This window comes from Rhipicephalus microplus, chromosome X, assembly GCF_043290135.1.
Source record: "Rhipicephalus microplus isolate Deutch F79 chromosome X, USDA_Rmic, whole genome shotgun sequence".
Taxonomy (NCBI): domain Eukaryota; kingdom Metazoa; phylum Arthropoda; class Arachnida; order Ixodida; family Ixodidae; genus Rhipicephalus; species Rhipicephalus microplus.
The window spans coordinates 263337427-263354321 of record NC_134710.1 but is presented as its reverse complement, the minus strand read 5'-3'; the positions used below and the strand labels follow the sequence as shown (position 1 = coordinate 263354321).

Genomic DNA, 16895 nt, shown 5'->3' with positions numbered 1-16895 from the left:
ATCTAGAGATGGCATTCTTCCGGATCCGAGGAAACTCCGTGCCGTTGCCGAATTTTTTAAACCGAAGACCTTAAAAGAACTTCGCAGCTTCCTCAGTTTATGTTCAATTTTCATCATTTTATTCGCAACTTCGCCTCCATCATATCGCCCTTGACTGACCTTCTTGGCGGCAACAACGACCTTTCTAGTTGGTCGTCAGCTTGTGATGATGCATTTGCCACACTCCGCCACCATGATGATGTGTGTGTGTGTGCCCAACGGGCACACACACACACACACAAAACGCGGTCTAGGGTCTAGAAAAATAAAGGTGTCGTTACGTCTTTACGATCGGCCGTGTGCACACAACGCTACGACATCCTTGTTGACGATGTAACCAAAAAACGAAGGCAGTTTCGCACTAGTGGAGCAAAGCGTCAAGGAAGTGCCGAGCTGGGCAGGTTTCTTTGTTTCTCTTTGGTTTTCTCTTCTTTTTCTCTTCTTGCTCTACCTTCCAGTTTTCTCCTGCGTGTTTCCTTGCTTTTTTTTCTATTTTTTTCCTGTGTTTTTTTATTTATTTCTGTTCATATATATTTCTCGCTTGCTTCCTCTTTCACTTTTTGTACGTGCCTTGTTTTGTTGTGTTTTCCTAGCCATAGTAGTAATGTCCACACTTCATATCATCATCAAGGCACTCGGAGCACAGGAAAAAGAAAAGATCTGGAAGGAGTAAGCCCGCGCTCAGAATGCTACAGGTAGCGGTGGTAAACTTTTTATTCTGAAATTCATTCTTCTGTGCCCGAGTGGCCATCCTTAGTGTGGGACGCTATTGGAGATCGCCACTGCCAGGGCGCGGTGGTCATGCTGTATGTGTTTTTTGTCTGCGTTAGGCCAAGCGACGACGACCGCACACGACAGCCTAAAGTGATCCGCACTTAATTGGAAAAGCATGAAGATAGGACAGAGGCTGGTCCTGTCGAATTTCGTTATTCGTGTTTTTTTTTTGCCCGCTGATCTTTTTACCCAGTAATAATAATATGTGTTATTAGCTCGTTGAATTAAATGTGAAAAAAAAAAGAAATTCGGCAGATATCATGTACCATGACAATCGATGTTATTTTTCTCGAGCGATACGTTACAAAAAAAAGTTTAGAATAGCAAGAGAGCTGAGATTATTGGTACCTATGCATTTTAAAATATACAGGGCATGCAAACAAGAAGGGGCGCACCACAAACGCAGAAATATAACGCTAAAGAATGACATTCGGAAACGACGCCAAAGATATTGTAACGCACAGTTTCAAGAATACTTTTTATTAAAACAACGTAGGTAGGGCGAACTTGTGCCCGAGAATGAAAAAAACAGCTAGAAATCCCCTAGCAGTCTTGAGAACTGACTTTTTTCTCCTCAACGTTCTTTTTTTTCCCCGCACGGGTCGCGCGCACCTGGGTCCCGCAGGCACGTGCACCCCCCAAACCATTCGAAGCGCACAAGGATCTGGCAGCGCTCGTAACTTCAAGTCACATTGCTTTAATGTGAACAATTGTTGCACGCAAAGACGTATGTAGGACAGTCGCAAATGCCTTATATAACTAATTGTTTACGGTTGCACAACGATCCCAAGAGAAACATGGTAGTTGTCAACACCACAAGTGGTAAACTAAGCAAGTAGCACTTGCGCTTGCGAGGATGGTAGTGCTGGATATTGCTACTAGACCGTCTTTAGTGAATGGCGCTTAACTACAAGCCACGTTAACCCGACGAGACGCCTGTATCACAGGACTACGTATGTAATGCCGATAAAATTAAATAACGAGCAAAGCAACGTTCATTCAAATTTCACGTAATTACAACCCATCACGGTGGTCTAGTGGCTGGGCGGCGGCTAAATTTTCGATGGCCCCGAAAATTTTGTAGGCCCGTGTGCTGATATTTGGGTACACCTTATAGAACCCCAGGTGGTCGAAATTTTCGGAGCCCTCCCCTACGGAGTCTCTCATAATCATATGGTGAGACGTTAAACGCACATGTCAAATCAATGTAGTAGTGGCTTTGGCACTCGGCTGTTGACCCGCATGTCGCGGGAACGAATCCCGGCCGCGGGGGCCGCATTATCAATGGAGGCGAAAAGGCTTGAGGCCAGTGTCCTTAGATTTAGGTGCACGTTAAACAAACCCAGGTGATCCGAATTTCCGCAGCCCTCCATCCACTACGGCGTGTCTCATATTCATATGGTGGTATTGGGACGTTAAACCAAAACAATTATCAATTATCACTATCACGTACATTATGGCTGCATATATACTGTCTTTTTTCCAAAGTAGTTCCGAGATATGGCGTAGCTCTGTGGTAGAATACTTGAATGCCACGCAGAATGCTAGGGTCCGTCGCAATCTTTGTTTTCTCGCATTCTTTGCATTCATGCCGATGTAAGTCTTTTTTCTTAACGCTCGCGCATTTAAATTACCAAAATCTGTTCTCACCATTCTGGGTAGATATAAACTGTAAAACGCCTCTGACGCATATCCTCATAACAGAGCCCGTGGTACATGTGCCGCCTGTGCCTGGAGAAAAGCGTTTGACGACGTACGCAACGGGATTCAATGTTCTTAAATGTGAAGTATTTCTTAGCGAAATGCAAGAATTCTTATCTACGTATTTATCAATATATTTAGCCACCTACATCCGGGTGCTCTCGTGTTCGCCTCCTTAACTCAAGGTAGAGCAAAATGAGTACAGGAGGGTATGGTTTGAATATATTTGGGTCATGACACGAATAACGTGAAGGTCCAGTTTCGTATGTCGTCAGACGCTTTCCTCTAGGCACACGTGGTACATGCCCGTTGCATTACCAACACCTGTTGCACACTCAACAAACTTTTTACAGTGCTTAATCTTGCAATTGCTCACGATACTTGACTAGTCTGGACACATAACTCAGACAGTTTTACGGTGCCGAAGAGCACCGTAAAAAGTTTGTTGAGTGTGCAACAACGATTGTGTACAGTTTACCTCTGTCTTGTGGACAAGAGTACGTAGTTCAGTCAGGCAGGTGCCTTAATCTAACACTTCTGGAACATTGCCAGAAGGTAAGAAAAGTAAGAAATGCAGGACGAGACGATTTTTTGGCCACTCACTGTTTCCAATGTCAATGTCAGCCATTGTTCTATAAGGCAATGGTTCTCGCGTCCCACTCTAACGAATGCAACAGACTTATAATTGAAGCTGCAGCAATCCGTCGAGGCAGCAGCATCAGCAAACCGTCAACATCTTTAACTGAAAAAGAATTGGCGTACTTAAATTTGGCACGCGGTGGTCCGAGGTTAGCACGTATTTTTTTGCAGTCTCATCATGTGATCTCATCTTCTTTTTCTGTAACTTCTGTATATGTGCGTTTTAGCTGCAATTGATCAGTTAAAAGTCTTCTCTGATCCTCGTCTCTTGGGGTCGTTGTCTGATTTTGTTTTTTTCGCTGAGGAGTTTCGATTTCTATTTGTTTATTTCAGACATATAATATGGTGACAAATATGTCCATGAGGACACCTAAGAGGAAACTAACTATAATGGAATACCAACAAGCCCAATCACATACTTTACTTCAATACAGAGATACTCAGATATAAGAGCCACAAGTGCCCGCTGTGCGCTAAGAAATATTTCGCAATAAAAAAAATGCTTTGTCCACCAATCGCTTCGTTCGTATACAAGAACAAAGACGAAAGCCCTCCTGAAGTTTCTGCGATCAACCCGCGTCGCCGAACGATTGTGACGTTCTAGTGTGTGTGTGTGTCTGTCTGTTTTCGCTTCCCTGCCACTCTCGCTCTCTCATTCCGTTTTCCTTACTTTTCTGTTTTCCATTCCTCCTTCCCCTTTGTAGGGTAGGAAACCAGACACTTTGTGAAAAACAGACATGAAGAGCAAACACGCATTGGTCGAACAAGCTGGTCTATTCTCCCCTTCGACTTCCTCCGCTTCGCTCCAGCCGCCGAGTCACGTTTCCGTTGCTAACTCTCCATACTATAATATATATTTGGTCGACTCTAGTAACTCTGTTCTAGTGCGAATTCTAAAAGCAAGGTTACTTACAGTTTTGCGTATTCCTTAGAATATTGAGTGCGTGGCGTTAAGCACTGAGCCACCGAGAAGCTCGTCCTCCAGCGTTGAAACGGCAAAGTATATATTTATATTCATCACTTACCCCTGCTGACGGGTATCTCGGGGGAATTTATCGTGAAGCAAAACTGCGCTGTAATAGAATTATCGTGTTTTCAGCATTACCAGCAAGATGACGCAATGAACACGTACCGCCACATCGCGAGGCGGCGTGCGCTCTTATCTCCCCCGCGTACTTTGCCCCGTTCAGAGGAGAGGAGAGAGGCTCCCTCGCGCACCCTTATCTCGCGGTGAGGAGGATGGTACGTTTTGGCTGGCCTCGGGCTTTATCTGGAACGTTTCTGTTGTAATTACCTGGCGCATAAAGGTCACTGCAATTATTGCAGTCTCCATTTGCGAAAAGCACGCGCTTTTCAGACACAGTGAAGTAACTACAGAGACGCTTATTCGCGTGCCTTTGTACCTGTGAGTACGTTTCGTACGTCATTTGTGCGTAAGAAACGCGGGACACGCTTAGATATGCTTTCTATTCTGCGCATGACCTTCCAATTTGTTGATCACTTGATTGATATGTGGAGTTTAACGTCCCAAAACCACCATACTATGATGAGAGACGCCGTAGTGGAGGGCTCCGGAATTTTTCGACCACCCATGGGGTTCTTTAACGTGCACGCAAATCTGAGCACGCGGGCCTACAGCATTTCCGCCTCCATCGGAAATGCAGCCGCCGCAGCCGGGATTTGATCCCCCGACCGGCGGGTCAGCAGCCGAGTACCGTAGCCACTATAACACCGCAGCGGGGCACCTTCCAATTTGTTTCTATCACGTTCATTGCTTCGCCTTTGCGGCAAAGCTGTGACTTGTTTTGTTTGTGCTTTTGCGTAGATTTCGTCCAGATTTGTTCAACAAACGTTCCCTAAGTTATGTTCCGTAGATTTCAACGTCACTTAATTATTGCTTCGTTCTGATCGGTGCATATTCGCATTCGCTCCGGCAATAATAGAACACATCCAGACTTCATGTAATTAAACCAAACTTCGCCGATGTCAGAAAGGAGGGAAATGTTATAGAAGGCAAATACAGATGAACAGCAGACATTGAATATGAAGTAATACAAACCACATTTTATTATCTGAATGCTCGTATACGGCGCTATCGACATGCGTCTTCTTGCACGAAAGCTGTCAGCAACGGAGGCGCACGCTGCCAAACGTCGCTGCCGCAAACCAAAAGGCACACAGCCCCTCAGAGACGCACTTGAGCCTTCCTACCCGAATATATAGCCCCTGTCATCCACGCATTGCCTCGCCGTCAAGGTGGGCCGGTGCCACTGCGAACGTGGCAAGGGAGCGTGAGCTCTCTTCAGTGCAGACGCGGATCGGCCCATTAATCTGAAATCGCGTGGCGTGACGACCGCGGGGCCTTTTCGACGACACCCGCGTTACTCCCTCCCGCAGCGTGTGTCCCGCAGGGATGGCGCGGCAAAAGAGCGGCGATAGTCGTGGCCTCTTCAAGGCTTGGTGCGCGCGTGGCAACCTCAACACTGATATCCGTTTCGCCATACTTCCTCTCAGCACCGCAGCCGCTTTAACTGGCAACGTTTGTCAGGGGTTTTTGTCAGTCGGTGCCTCCCATCGCAGGACGCCGGTGGAAATGAAGTGACGGATAAGCCTGCAACATGGTCAGTGGCGGCATCAGAAAACCTGCTCGTTGTCTCGCTAATATACCATCCGGGCCAATGGCAGTTGCCCGGATGACGCATCCGAATAAAGTGACGCCATATTAGGAACGTTTCAGTGTCAAAAAATTAAGGCAGCTTCGCACCCGTGCTGCCAAGAAAGAAGGAAAACCGCATCTCGGCAGCCTTTGTTGTTTCTCTTCCTTTTTGTCGTTTTCAAAGGTTTTTTTTTTCATATTTTTCCCCATCTCTTTGTATTCCTTTCTTTCTCACTCCACCTCTTTCTAGCTCTTTATATCTCTCTTTTGCCTTCTTCTCTTTCTCTCTCTCTCTCTCTACATCTGTCGCTTTCTATTTCAGGCTTTTCCTCTGTTTCCCATCTTTTTAATGTCTATATTCCATTTGTTTCTCTCTCTCTCTCTCTAAACTCGTTCTCTCGCCCATCAGAGTTACTGCCTCCCACGCAAGACAAATAGGCGCAAGTAACCTCTTTCCATTTCTCTTTTGCCTTCTTCTCTTCTCTCTCTCTCTCTCTCTCTCTCTCTCTCTCTCTCTCTCTCTCTCTCTCTCCATTTCTTCGTTTCTCTACATTTCTCACGTTCTATTTCAGGCTTTTCTTCTGTTTTCCATCTTTTCAATGTCTATATTCCATTTCTATCTATCTCCCTCTCTCCCTCTCTTTGAACTCGTTCTCTCGCCCATCAGAGTTACTGCCTCCCACGCAACACAAATAGGCGCTCGTGTTCTAGGAGCGAAGCAGAACACGAAGAGAAGGACAAGGTGAGCGCGTGCCGGCCGAGTCATCAGCTTCGTGATCATGACGACTTCTTTACACGACCGACGGAGTCACTCCGAGCTCAAACTGTTTCGCTGTTAAAACTATCTACAATCGGTCAACACACTCAAGGTATCTGTGGTAAATTGTAGGGCAGTCACCCCGGTAGAGAGTTGAGCAGCCATCGGCCAGGATAAACGAATTTCTAAGTAATCTCCCAGTGCACAGGAACATGGTTACGTAGTTATGGTGGCATGAAGATGAATGTTAGGGGAAAAACTGCCGTGGTTCAACGCGGTTTAAAGCTAGTTTTTCGGGCGAGATTTCGACTTCGCTTGCTTGGCTGCGAAGAAAGCCGCTTCTGTACACTAACACCCGTATTGAAAACACTCCTTGACTTGACTTGCCATTGCCTTCAATGCATCCCGTTTGAAAAGTGGTTGTGCGTTAATGCTGTCTTGGCCCTGCCTAAAACAGCGCGTACGAAATGCGTTTGTACTGCATTGAAGGACGAGTAAAGTTCAAGAAGCGTTTCACAATACGTGAGTAAAAATAAAGAAATAAATAAAAGAGTACACATGTGACTGCTTTCGGGTAGTCCTAATTTGCCACGTATATGACTGTTTTTAAAGAGTCACGCTGTCTCTCTGTTGGGGGTCACACCTCTCTCCGAGGAGAGTGCAGCGATCTCCAAAAAGAGTTAATATGTTTCTTTAAAGATACACGTGGCAAGGCACGAGAATTCTAAAAAAAGTCAATATACTTTTTTAGGGTATAGCAACAAGTACTGCATCTACAATTATAAGGCCTGACCACGCGCGCCCGTCGCAGCACGTCAGCGCGTGGATTTCTTGACGCGGCGCCGCACCCTCTCCTTGTGGAGAGAGAGGGCGCGCGGCATTGCGTAGCATCGCGTAGCCACGCGCCCTCTTATCTAAGGGGAAAGGGCGCGGCGTCGCGTCAGAAAGCCACGCGCTGACGCGCTGCGCGGGTGCGTGTGGTCAGACCTTGACACCACTACACAAAAACGCTGTTCGGCGCCGTCGGCGTTTTCAATGGGAACGAGCAGTGAATTTGGATGTCCTCTGGCGGTAGCGGCAGTGTTTTGCGCGCTTACTCACCGGGCGTCGCCTCATCCGTAGCCAGCCCAGGAACACGATTTCAATCCGGCTATCACCTTTAGAGAAATCACCTCTCTTTATCAATGAAGCTCTTACAGGGCGGCGTTACGAGGACACGCGAGGCTCGTGGAACGAAGTATGTAGCGTGACCTTGGCTGAGCTTGAGGGTCAGAATCTCGGTTAGGGGCGCTGTCTGCGTGTGAACTGGAGGAGCAGAATCATCACTTTCCAAAAAAAAGAAGAGTATTGTCTGTTATAAGGCCTGTTCTCCGGTGAAACATTCCGAATATAGATTCGTACCCGATAGACAACGTGACAGAGAAATCAAAAGTAATAGAGTAGCAGTCGGTGGACAGAAACCCACATGCGTATAAAAAGTAACTGAATGAACCGCAGTCATGCGTACCAAACCGGCCGCCAATCCTTCGATAGACGAGTATAGAGGAGTAAAGAACGGACTTACTATAGAATAATCTAATGACACTAATAAGCCATGAAAAGACATTGTAAAATAGGCCCGTATGTCGGAACAGCCACCGGCCTGTCTGGCTCATTTTCAACATGTCTCTCTCTCTCTCTCTCTGGCATATAATATTCTTATTCCTGTTGCTTTCTTTCGCATTCTTAGTTCTTTACCAGTTATTCCTAATGGCACGCTTAATGTAGAACACCAACTCAGTAGCGTAACCATAGCAACACTTACATCATAAAGTCATCTTTTTTTTTTCATGACTTCCTGAAAAGGAGCCTTATTTACATTTCTCTAAATGGACTGCAGTGGTGCGTATCACACGGGCTGCCGATGCTTCAATAGGCGGGTCTATATATGTAAAACACGAACTTGTTACCCAGTAGTTCGATGAAAATGAGCAATGATTGATTGATATGTGGGGTTTTAACGTCCCAAAACCACCATATGGTTATGAGAGACACCGTAGTGGAGGGCTCCGGAAATTTTGACCACCTGGGGTTTTTTAACGTGCACCCAAATCTGAGCACACGGGCCTACAACATTTCCGCCTCCATCGGAAATGCAGCCGCCGCAGCCGGGATTTGAACCCGCGACCTGCGGGTCAGCAGCCGAGTACCTTAGCCACTAGACCACCGCGGCGGGGCGATGAGCAATGAAATGGCTCTGACAAAATATGCCCACATCTCGAAATAACAGCCGGCCTCTTTCGCTCATTTTAAACATGAGCCATCTTTTTTTTTTCTCGGCATAGAAAATTTGGACGCCTGTTGCCATATTCTTGGGGCGCTCCTCCGAAACGCTTCCCGAGGAATCATCCCCGGGCAGCTTGGGAGCTCTCCGACTAACGGCCTGACCACACGCGCCCGTTGCAGCGCGTCAGCGCGTGGAATTTTGACGTGGTGCCATGCCAAGGTCTTACTTACGGCATTCGCAAGGTCTTACGTACGTGCCTTAAGCGCTTACAGCGCTGAAGTTATGGGGTTATTTAACGTGGCACTCTCCCTATGGAACGAGAGGGCGTGCGGCTACACGAAGCTGCGCGCTTTTTATCTCTTTATATGAAGAAGGAGCGGTGCCGCATCAAAAAGTCGCGCGCGCCACTGCACCGTCACCTGATTACTGGGAGAGTGTAAGGAGGTAAGGCCACAGCTGTGGCCACACTGATGTTGTGATGCGTGATTGCTGAGAGAGTATGGTGGTGGTAGTGGTTAAAAGAAGAAGGCGACTAATTTCTGCAGCCCAGTAGGGAGCACGGCGCAGCGCCTGGAGAGTGTAAGAGGGAGAGGCCCCAGCTGTGGCGGCGCTACTGTTGCTATGCGTCGCTGCGCCATCACGTGATTGTTTAGAAAGTGTGAGGGAAGTGGGCACAGGCAGCACCGTTTCAGGGCACGGACGGACGTACGATAGGCCCCACAAAAAAGAGCCGTTAAAGGCTTTCGCTTTAATAAATCTAATCGGTATCGATCTTTCCGGGCGACTTCGCTTGCTTGAAAACCAGTTTCCTACTACTGCACAGTACATGTGTCAATCGAAATGGCTAAAGAAGCTTGTAAGAACGATCAGGTACCTATAGTTCTAGCTTTCAGGCAGCTTTTCTGCTCTTTCAGCTAAGCGCACTCTTTCTATGTTGTTTTTCACTACGCTGTGAAAAAAAAAAGACTGTAAAGAAGACTCAGCTACAGTAAACCGTGAGTTAGCAAATGTAATTGAACGCTCTTATGTGTGGAGTTCACTAGCAGCAATTCGCTTGCCAGACGCATGCGATCTCGTTATGGCGTCCACTGTTAGCCTTGCTTGGTTCGCGTGTCCAGCGCTATTAAAGCAGCGACGCGCGCTCACCAGCGTAACCCCTTCACAAGGTGTAAGCAATAAAGAATCATCCCGAAATCACTCTACCGTCGATTGATCGAACGTGAAAATATTTGGTCTTCTCAGGACGCCGCCATCTACAGTATTATACTCGCGCGATGTATACTTCCGCCACCACATGGAGAACGAATATATAGCGTTGAATTATAACGGTAATAAAAGCGGCACTCGGGCAGGAATCGAAAACTTCGATAGGGGCGCTGGCACGCACGCTATCTGAAGTGCGATCAGTAAACGGCCCATACCCTTGTACGTGCTGAGCTCTCATCATTTACTTAATTTTGCTGAAGTGACATACAGCACGAGAATCATTTCGCTCCCTGAAGCGGTCATTTCGCTTAAACCAGCGTTTTCTTAGGTTACGCAGGATCGAATCCTAATGCGATTAGCTGCTAGCCTTACCTCGTATAACTCTTTCACTTTATCGTTATCGTATTCATTGTTTCGCCTTTGCGGCAAAACTGCGGCCATTTTCACACGTTTTACACGGTTTTACGGATGACGCTAATCAAGCGTACTTTGGGCTTAGCTTTCCGACCGTTTCTTTCTTTCTTTTGTTTTTTTCTTGCTACTTCTCTTTGCAGCTCCGGAAAGTGGGTTTGCGTGCTACGTTATATTTCGCTTATGCAAGCAGTAACTTTAAAAACGTTCGTAACTTTATTAATATGTTTCTCGGTATTCATTTGTCATCCCGAATCTATTGCACGACAAAGCGTATTTTCGGAATCAAAACGTGCTATTGTTGCCTATCAATTTTCCTTGCGACTCCAGACAATAAATCTATTTTGATATAACTAATCACGCAACCGTATATACACAACCGAGAGAAATAAAGAAGGGACCTAAGAGACAGAACTAAAAAACAAAAGCAAAAGAACACATCCCTTTACGTGACCAGAACAGGCATTAAAACGCGATTCCAGTCCAGTATTCTACAAGGAATCCTACGACAGCTTTGCAACTCTAACGTCAAGCTGACGGCCTCCTTAAAGAAAATTCATTATCAAAAACTGGCAGGTTCTGATTGATTGATTGATATGTGTGGTTTAACGTCCCAAAAATAACCATATAAGACAGGCTTTAAGGAATATTACTTCCAGGACACAAGTAAGTTTTATTTGACACTACATGCCTTGATTTCTCAATATTACCAATTGGTATATCTCCCCATTTTTTAATTATCTGAGAACCATTGGAGTAACGTAGCGTGTAAGACAGGTTGCAGATTACCATGTGAATAGGGCTCCTAATAGAGACTCTCGCCGCCATACACCTGCCATTTAACTTATACGCAAGTCATTAAGGCAAGGCATGCCTACCAACTTCAGCTAACGATGGAAGGCGCAACGATATTAAATGTACACATAAGTGCGAGATAACTAGACGTGCTTAGATGTGAACAAGAAGGTGAACAATTTGTTGCCATCACAAATGGAAGGATCAATGAAATCAGTTTTTGTGTAGGGCTGAAACGATCCTTTGAGCGGGAACCTTGCCACCGCTCGTTTACCCTTGCTCGAAAATGTAGCGCTTCTCCTCATGTAAAGATGACAAACTATTTCATTCTATTTATCATATTCAGTACAGGAATAGCCACAGCAATGAAAATTACCGACAAGAACGCCCCTGGGATTGAAATATCGTGAAGAAGAGTTCTGTTTGTAATGCGAAGGAGCAACGCGATGTCACAAGGGAAATTTTCGGAATTTCAAAAGTTTGCTGCAACGAACATTCGGGCGTTTGGTCAATTTAGGCCCGTTTTCAATGCGTATCGCACTGTGGAGCAAGATCAGCGCAGTGGTGTCAACGCAGGGTTGAACTTACAGTTCCTGTAGTAAAAGTTCACAGTGTGGACCCATCCAACGTCGTTGTGGGTGTGGCTTACAATGTGCACGTTCAGGAAGCCCGGCTTGGTCTCGTGGCAGGCCTGCAGAAGCGGTGAAAAAAGAAATACACTAAGAGAAAAGGCGGTTTGCGAAACGCACTCACTGTAACAGGAAATAAGACAAAAATGCTGAACAGGCATCATTTATAGACATGAATGATCAGGCAGTTCATTGCATAAGTCCGAAAATTTCAACAGGCTATGAAATGAGCCTAAGTTAACATTGTGCCAGAATAGTGCATGTTGCGCATACAGTCGACTGAAGCTTGCTGTTTTCGTCTCCGAAAGCATCGCGGCGACAGAAAGATGCAACTGGCGGTCCTTCGACAATGTGAGTTGGCGTGTAGGTGTATATAGCAACGCAACATTGGATTTGCCGGGCAAGGCAATTATCCGCAGTGCATTTGATGTATATACCGATAAAGAAAGTATTGACGTCCACTCGCGAAGGTTTATGGTGCTGGGCTGCTGACCCGAAGGTCACGGGGTTGGTACCCGGCTGCGGAGTGCGTATTTAGATCGTGTCGAAATGCCAGAGGCCCATTTAATGCCAGTGTATGTTAATGAGCACCAGATGGTCAAAAAATTTCCGAAGCCCTCCACTATGGCGTGCCCCAAAATCATACCATGTTGGTGGCATGCGAAACCCCAGATATTATTATTAGCACTATTTGCTTAGAAAGCAACAAAGCAAAAAAAAGTGAAGGCATCCGCAAGACTTCGTGCCCAGCATGTCCGATGTCGTTTTGGGAAGACTGAAAACGTGCAGCACAGAGTTATAAATAAATTTAAAAATAAATATACTACACGATTAGAGTTGTCAATAAAAACGCGATAGTTCCAGGAATCAAAGGCTTTTTGCGCCGTCTTCTTGGTTGTCATGTGTTGAGTCCTAACTCACTCGAGTGGTGTTAAGTGGGCAGTGATTTGGGTTTGGATCTGCGCTTCCACGAAACGGGTTCGTCTCGCAATGCGGTATATGTGAAGAGACACACGCTGTCTTGCAAAGGACATGAAATACACGCGGTGACAGGCATCCATGTTGACAACCTTTCTTCGTTGAGTGCCTTCAGCCGTGACGAATAGCGAAAAACTTTTAGCCCCAGTCCTGCTGTACTTGTGTCATTCGTCTTCGTCCTTTGTGCTAGGCAACTTCGCAAGCGATAAAGATGCTTCACTGAGGTTGGGTCTCTCACCTCCTTGTCTCGCATCCATTTATTCATGCGACTAGGCGATTTCTTTGGCGACAGCATTCTTGATTTCAGTGTTGTATGTATGTATGTATGTATGTATGTATGTATGTATGTATGTATGTATGTATGTATGTATGTATGTATGTATGTATGTATGTATGTATGTATGTATGTATGTATGTATGTATGTATGTATGTATGTATGTATGTATGTATGTATGTATGTATGTATGTATGTATGTATGTATGTATGTATGTGAAATTACCGTGCAATTAGGGTAGGAGACTAAACTGTTGCACTAGTTAACCTCTTTAGCCTTTTCGTACTTCCATTTAGGTGTCTCTCGTAATGCCAGTCTGATACATACATGCACGCTTAAGCGTTGTACAACTGCTGTGTGTAATTTCTGCAGCTGTCACGCCCTGTCTCGAGACCCAGTGAGGAAAATGACTTTTCTTTTAGTTTTTGGCCGCGTGCAGTGCGACTGTGCCGCTTCAAACAACAAACTGCCACTTCAACTACATGTTAAGGCAACAAAATTTTACCGCTTCTTGGCATGTGTGTGCCAAAATAGACCAGCCGATGAAGATGTGCAGGGTGAAATTGGCAACAGGATATTAAAGTGAGCATTTTTGTGCCATTGTGGTTACGTCTACGTAGTAGCTATACTATTTTTTGTAATGATTCAAGCGATTTTGTTTAATTTGTATCTACACTTCCTGCATGTTCGAAAGAACCGTCAATTTTATTTTCGCGAATGAACGTCTTGACGCTTTCGTCTTATACCAACATCTGGGCTCCCCAGGAAATTGATTATAGAGGTATTCGTATATGCTTAGCTGGAAATATTTTCAGTTATGAGTTTCAGTTAGGAGTGTGAAAGAGAATTTCACACCTGCGAGTGATGCTGGCATTTGAAGACACAAAAATAGATAGAGAGCAAATAAAAAGGATATCACACAGACGCGTTCAGTTGAACATATTACAGCGCAAGACAGCTGTTTGCACTATTATATACCTCGACACACCTCAATATCCTATATTTCATACAAAAACCTACAAACGGTGGTTGTCAAACGAGAAAAAAAGACCACTAAAGAAAATAAAGCGCATACACGAAAAAAAGGATGCCTCACAAGAATTGCATATAAGATCATAATTTAACCAAGACAGCCAGCAGTGCCATCTCAAACGTAAGACATTTCTTACGGCATAATAGCTTCGTAAAAATGTCGTCCCATCGATAAACCACCACCACATTCTGTTAAGCGTTCTTCCAATGAGAGGACTATGGGGGGAAATAGCTACAATGTACCGGCACTAGGATGAAAGGCAGATTACGAACCGTCTTCCTGCATGTAAGAAAGAAAAAAACAGATGCGTTTCATACTGCGCAGTCGCAGTAGGTAAGTGACGCCTAGAGTTTCCGAAAGTGAGTGAGCCGTGCGGCAACCACAGTTTATGTAGGAATGCCCGCACTTGTGTATAACCCATAAAATGCATTGCTTATTTTCTCTCTCTTGTCCCATCCTTCATTTTCTTTCCTTAACTTACCGTTCCCTTTTTGCTCTTTTTCACGCGCAGACCGGAGACGGAAACCAAGCTGATCTATATCGCCCACCCTACGCAGCATTCGAGGTGATTCGTTTTTCTCCGCTTCAGTCTTTCTGCGTGAAACAAACAGGACCAAGCGGAACTATCCGGTGGGGTGGTGCGATTCGACCACGGGGGCGACAACGATGTATCGGTGCTTCCGTCGGCCACGTTGCCTCGAGCTTCGAATGAGGGACCCCCCATCGCCTGGGGACCCTGAGCTCCTTCAGTTCTACCGCTACGAAGATGACGGAGACACTTTCGCTTCCTGCGTATCTTTACTCACGCGTCAGCTGGTGGCCCGGTGCTTAAACGAATGAAAACGATAGTAAAACCATACCTTACGCTGCTATTTCCCCCGATGGCTTTTATTTATATGGACTTCTCTTCTCGGCTGGCTTTGGATGAAGCCGTTGCGATTATGTGCCGTAAATATATATATATATATATATATATATATATATATATATATATATATATATATATATATATATATAGTCCAGTAGATCCTCCGTGAGCGGCCACAACGTGGTTTATTTCGACGTTTCGGCCTAGAGTCTGGCCTTCATCAGGATTAAAGATGCAGTAGTTTGTTGGTGCTCAGGTTTATATATATATATATATATATATATATATATAAATATATATATATATATATATATATATATATATATATATATATAGCACCTTACCGAAGAAATTTGCTCCTGTCTAGTCTGCATATGCGGCGGGTCAACCTTGTCTGCTCTTCTTCCAGCACATCTATTGTGCGAGTATTCCGCACGTCATGAAATGTTGACGGACAGCATATGCATTGCGCCAAGTCCGTGCGGGACACACGCGTTTCCGATGAGTAGCCTGCAGTCGGGTGACCAACCGTTCGTCAATGTGCGTTGACAGGTCCAGTTCCTGCCAGGCTACGAGGTGCATCACCCTTTCATCCGGCAAAACGGGTCCGTCAAGATGAGTGGGGGTGAAGTGGACGCCAACTTCGACTCTTTGACTTGGGCATGGCAAGTCTTTCCCTTGAGATGGACACTCGAAGTGTGATTGGGATGTTGTATTTTAAGGGCGTTCCCACGGTAAGGGAACGAGGGTTATACAGCGAGCGACCAAGTGGTTGCTCGGCGGGAATCGTTCGGAGGAATTCATTTTCCTCACGCCGGTCTCTGCCTCGGCTTTCTCATCATGACGTCCCTGGGCCTGCGGTAGACGACTCCCCCTCTCAGCACGACGCCACGCTACCCGTGGATTGGCTACGGAATCCTGCCCAGCCGTAACAACTCATAGCGCCTGGCATGCACACGGCTAAGAAAGAATCAAAGAAAGAAGCACGAACACATCGGGCACCGTGTTAACGGATCAATCACCAGCAGCTGACTCTGCTCAGACTGCGAGGCACTGCTCTAGGCGATCTTTGAGAGCTTCCTGTTCCGGGTGTCAAGTGCATAGCAGGCATGCATGACAAAGCTTTCCCGGAAATTTCGTTGTTGATAAGAAAAATGACAGAAGGCAAACAATACCTCGCTCATAAAAACAGTACGAACGTAGCATTAAGAGATCGTACGACACCTCTTTCTGTGTATACCTTTGCGAGAAAGTGACGGCCGCCGCAGAAAATAACACTATATAAACAGCATAAAGATGCGACACAACTTCAAGTGCAGCAGAAGCTAGTCCATTTCTGTAACGTTACTTTCTGTGCATACTTGCCTTACCAAACGAGCGGGTAAAAGAAAGGTTTTACCAATACACTGTGAATATATATATATATATATATATATATATATATATATATATATATATATATATATATATATATATATATATATATATATATATATATATATATATATATATATATATATATATATATATATATATTTATTTATTTATTTATTTATATTAACGACACGATGCAGACGTATACTGAGTCAGCCAAACAGACATCGTCAAAAATAGGTGAAGGCTATGCGGCAACACTATTGGTAAATTACAACCCGCTAATGTGTGTCTAAGGCGAATAAAAAAAAAACGTTTGCGACGCTGTTTGCAGCCACGACGAAATTTCAGCCTCGGCCCAAAGAGTCGGCACTGCAAAGACCATTGTATTTTCTTCTTATCAAAGTGTCATTTTTATTGCAGCTGCATCGCGAAAGATAGCCACACTTACAAGATGTAAACACAACTGATATCGATTTAATTTGAATCGACT

The 16895-nt window shown here is 45.2% G+C and overlaps 1 protein-coding gene across 1 annotated transcript in view; it reads right to left on the bottom strand.

The window, feature by feature from the left end:
• LOC119162237 (lysosomal alpha-mannosidase) overlaps positions 1-16895 on the bottom strand; it is a 497787-nt gene that overhangs the window by 147290 nt on the left and 333602 nt on the right. The window contains exon 3 of the mRNA XM_075879032.1: positions 11833-11935. Coding sequence (XP_075735147.1) covers positions 11833-11935 — 103 coding nt within the window. The remainder of the gene's footprint in view (positions 1-11832; positions 11936-16895) is intronic.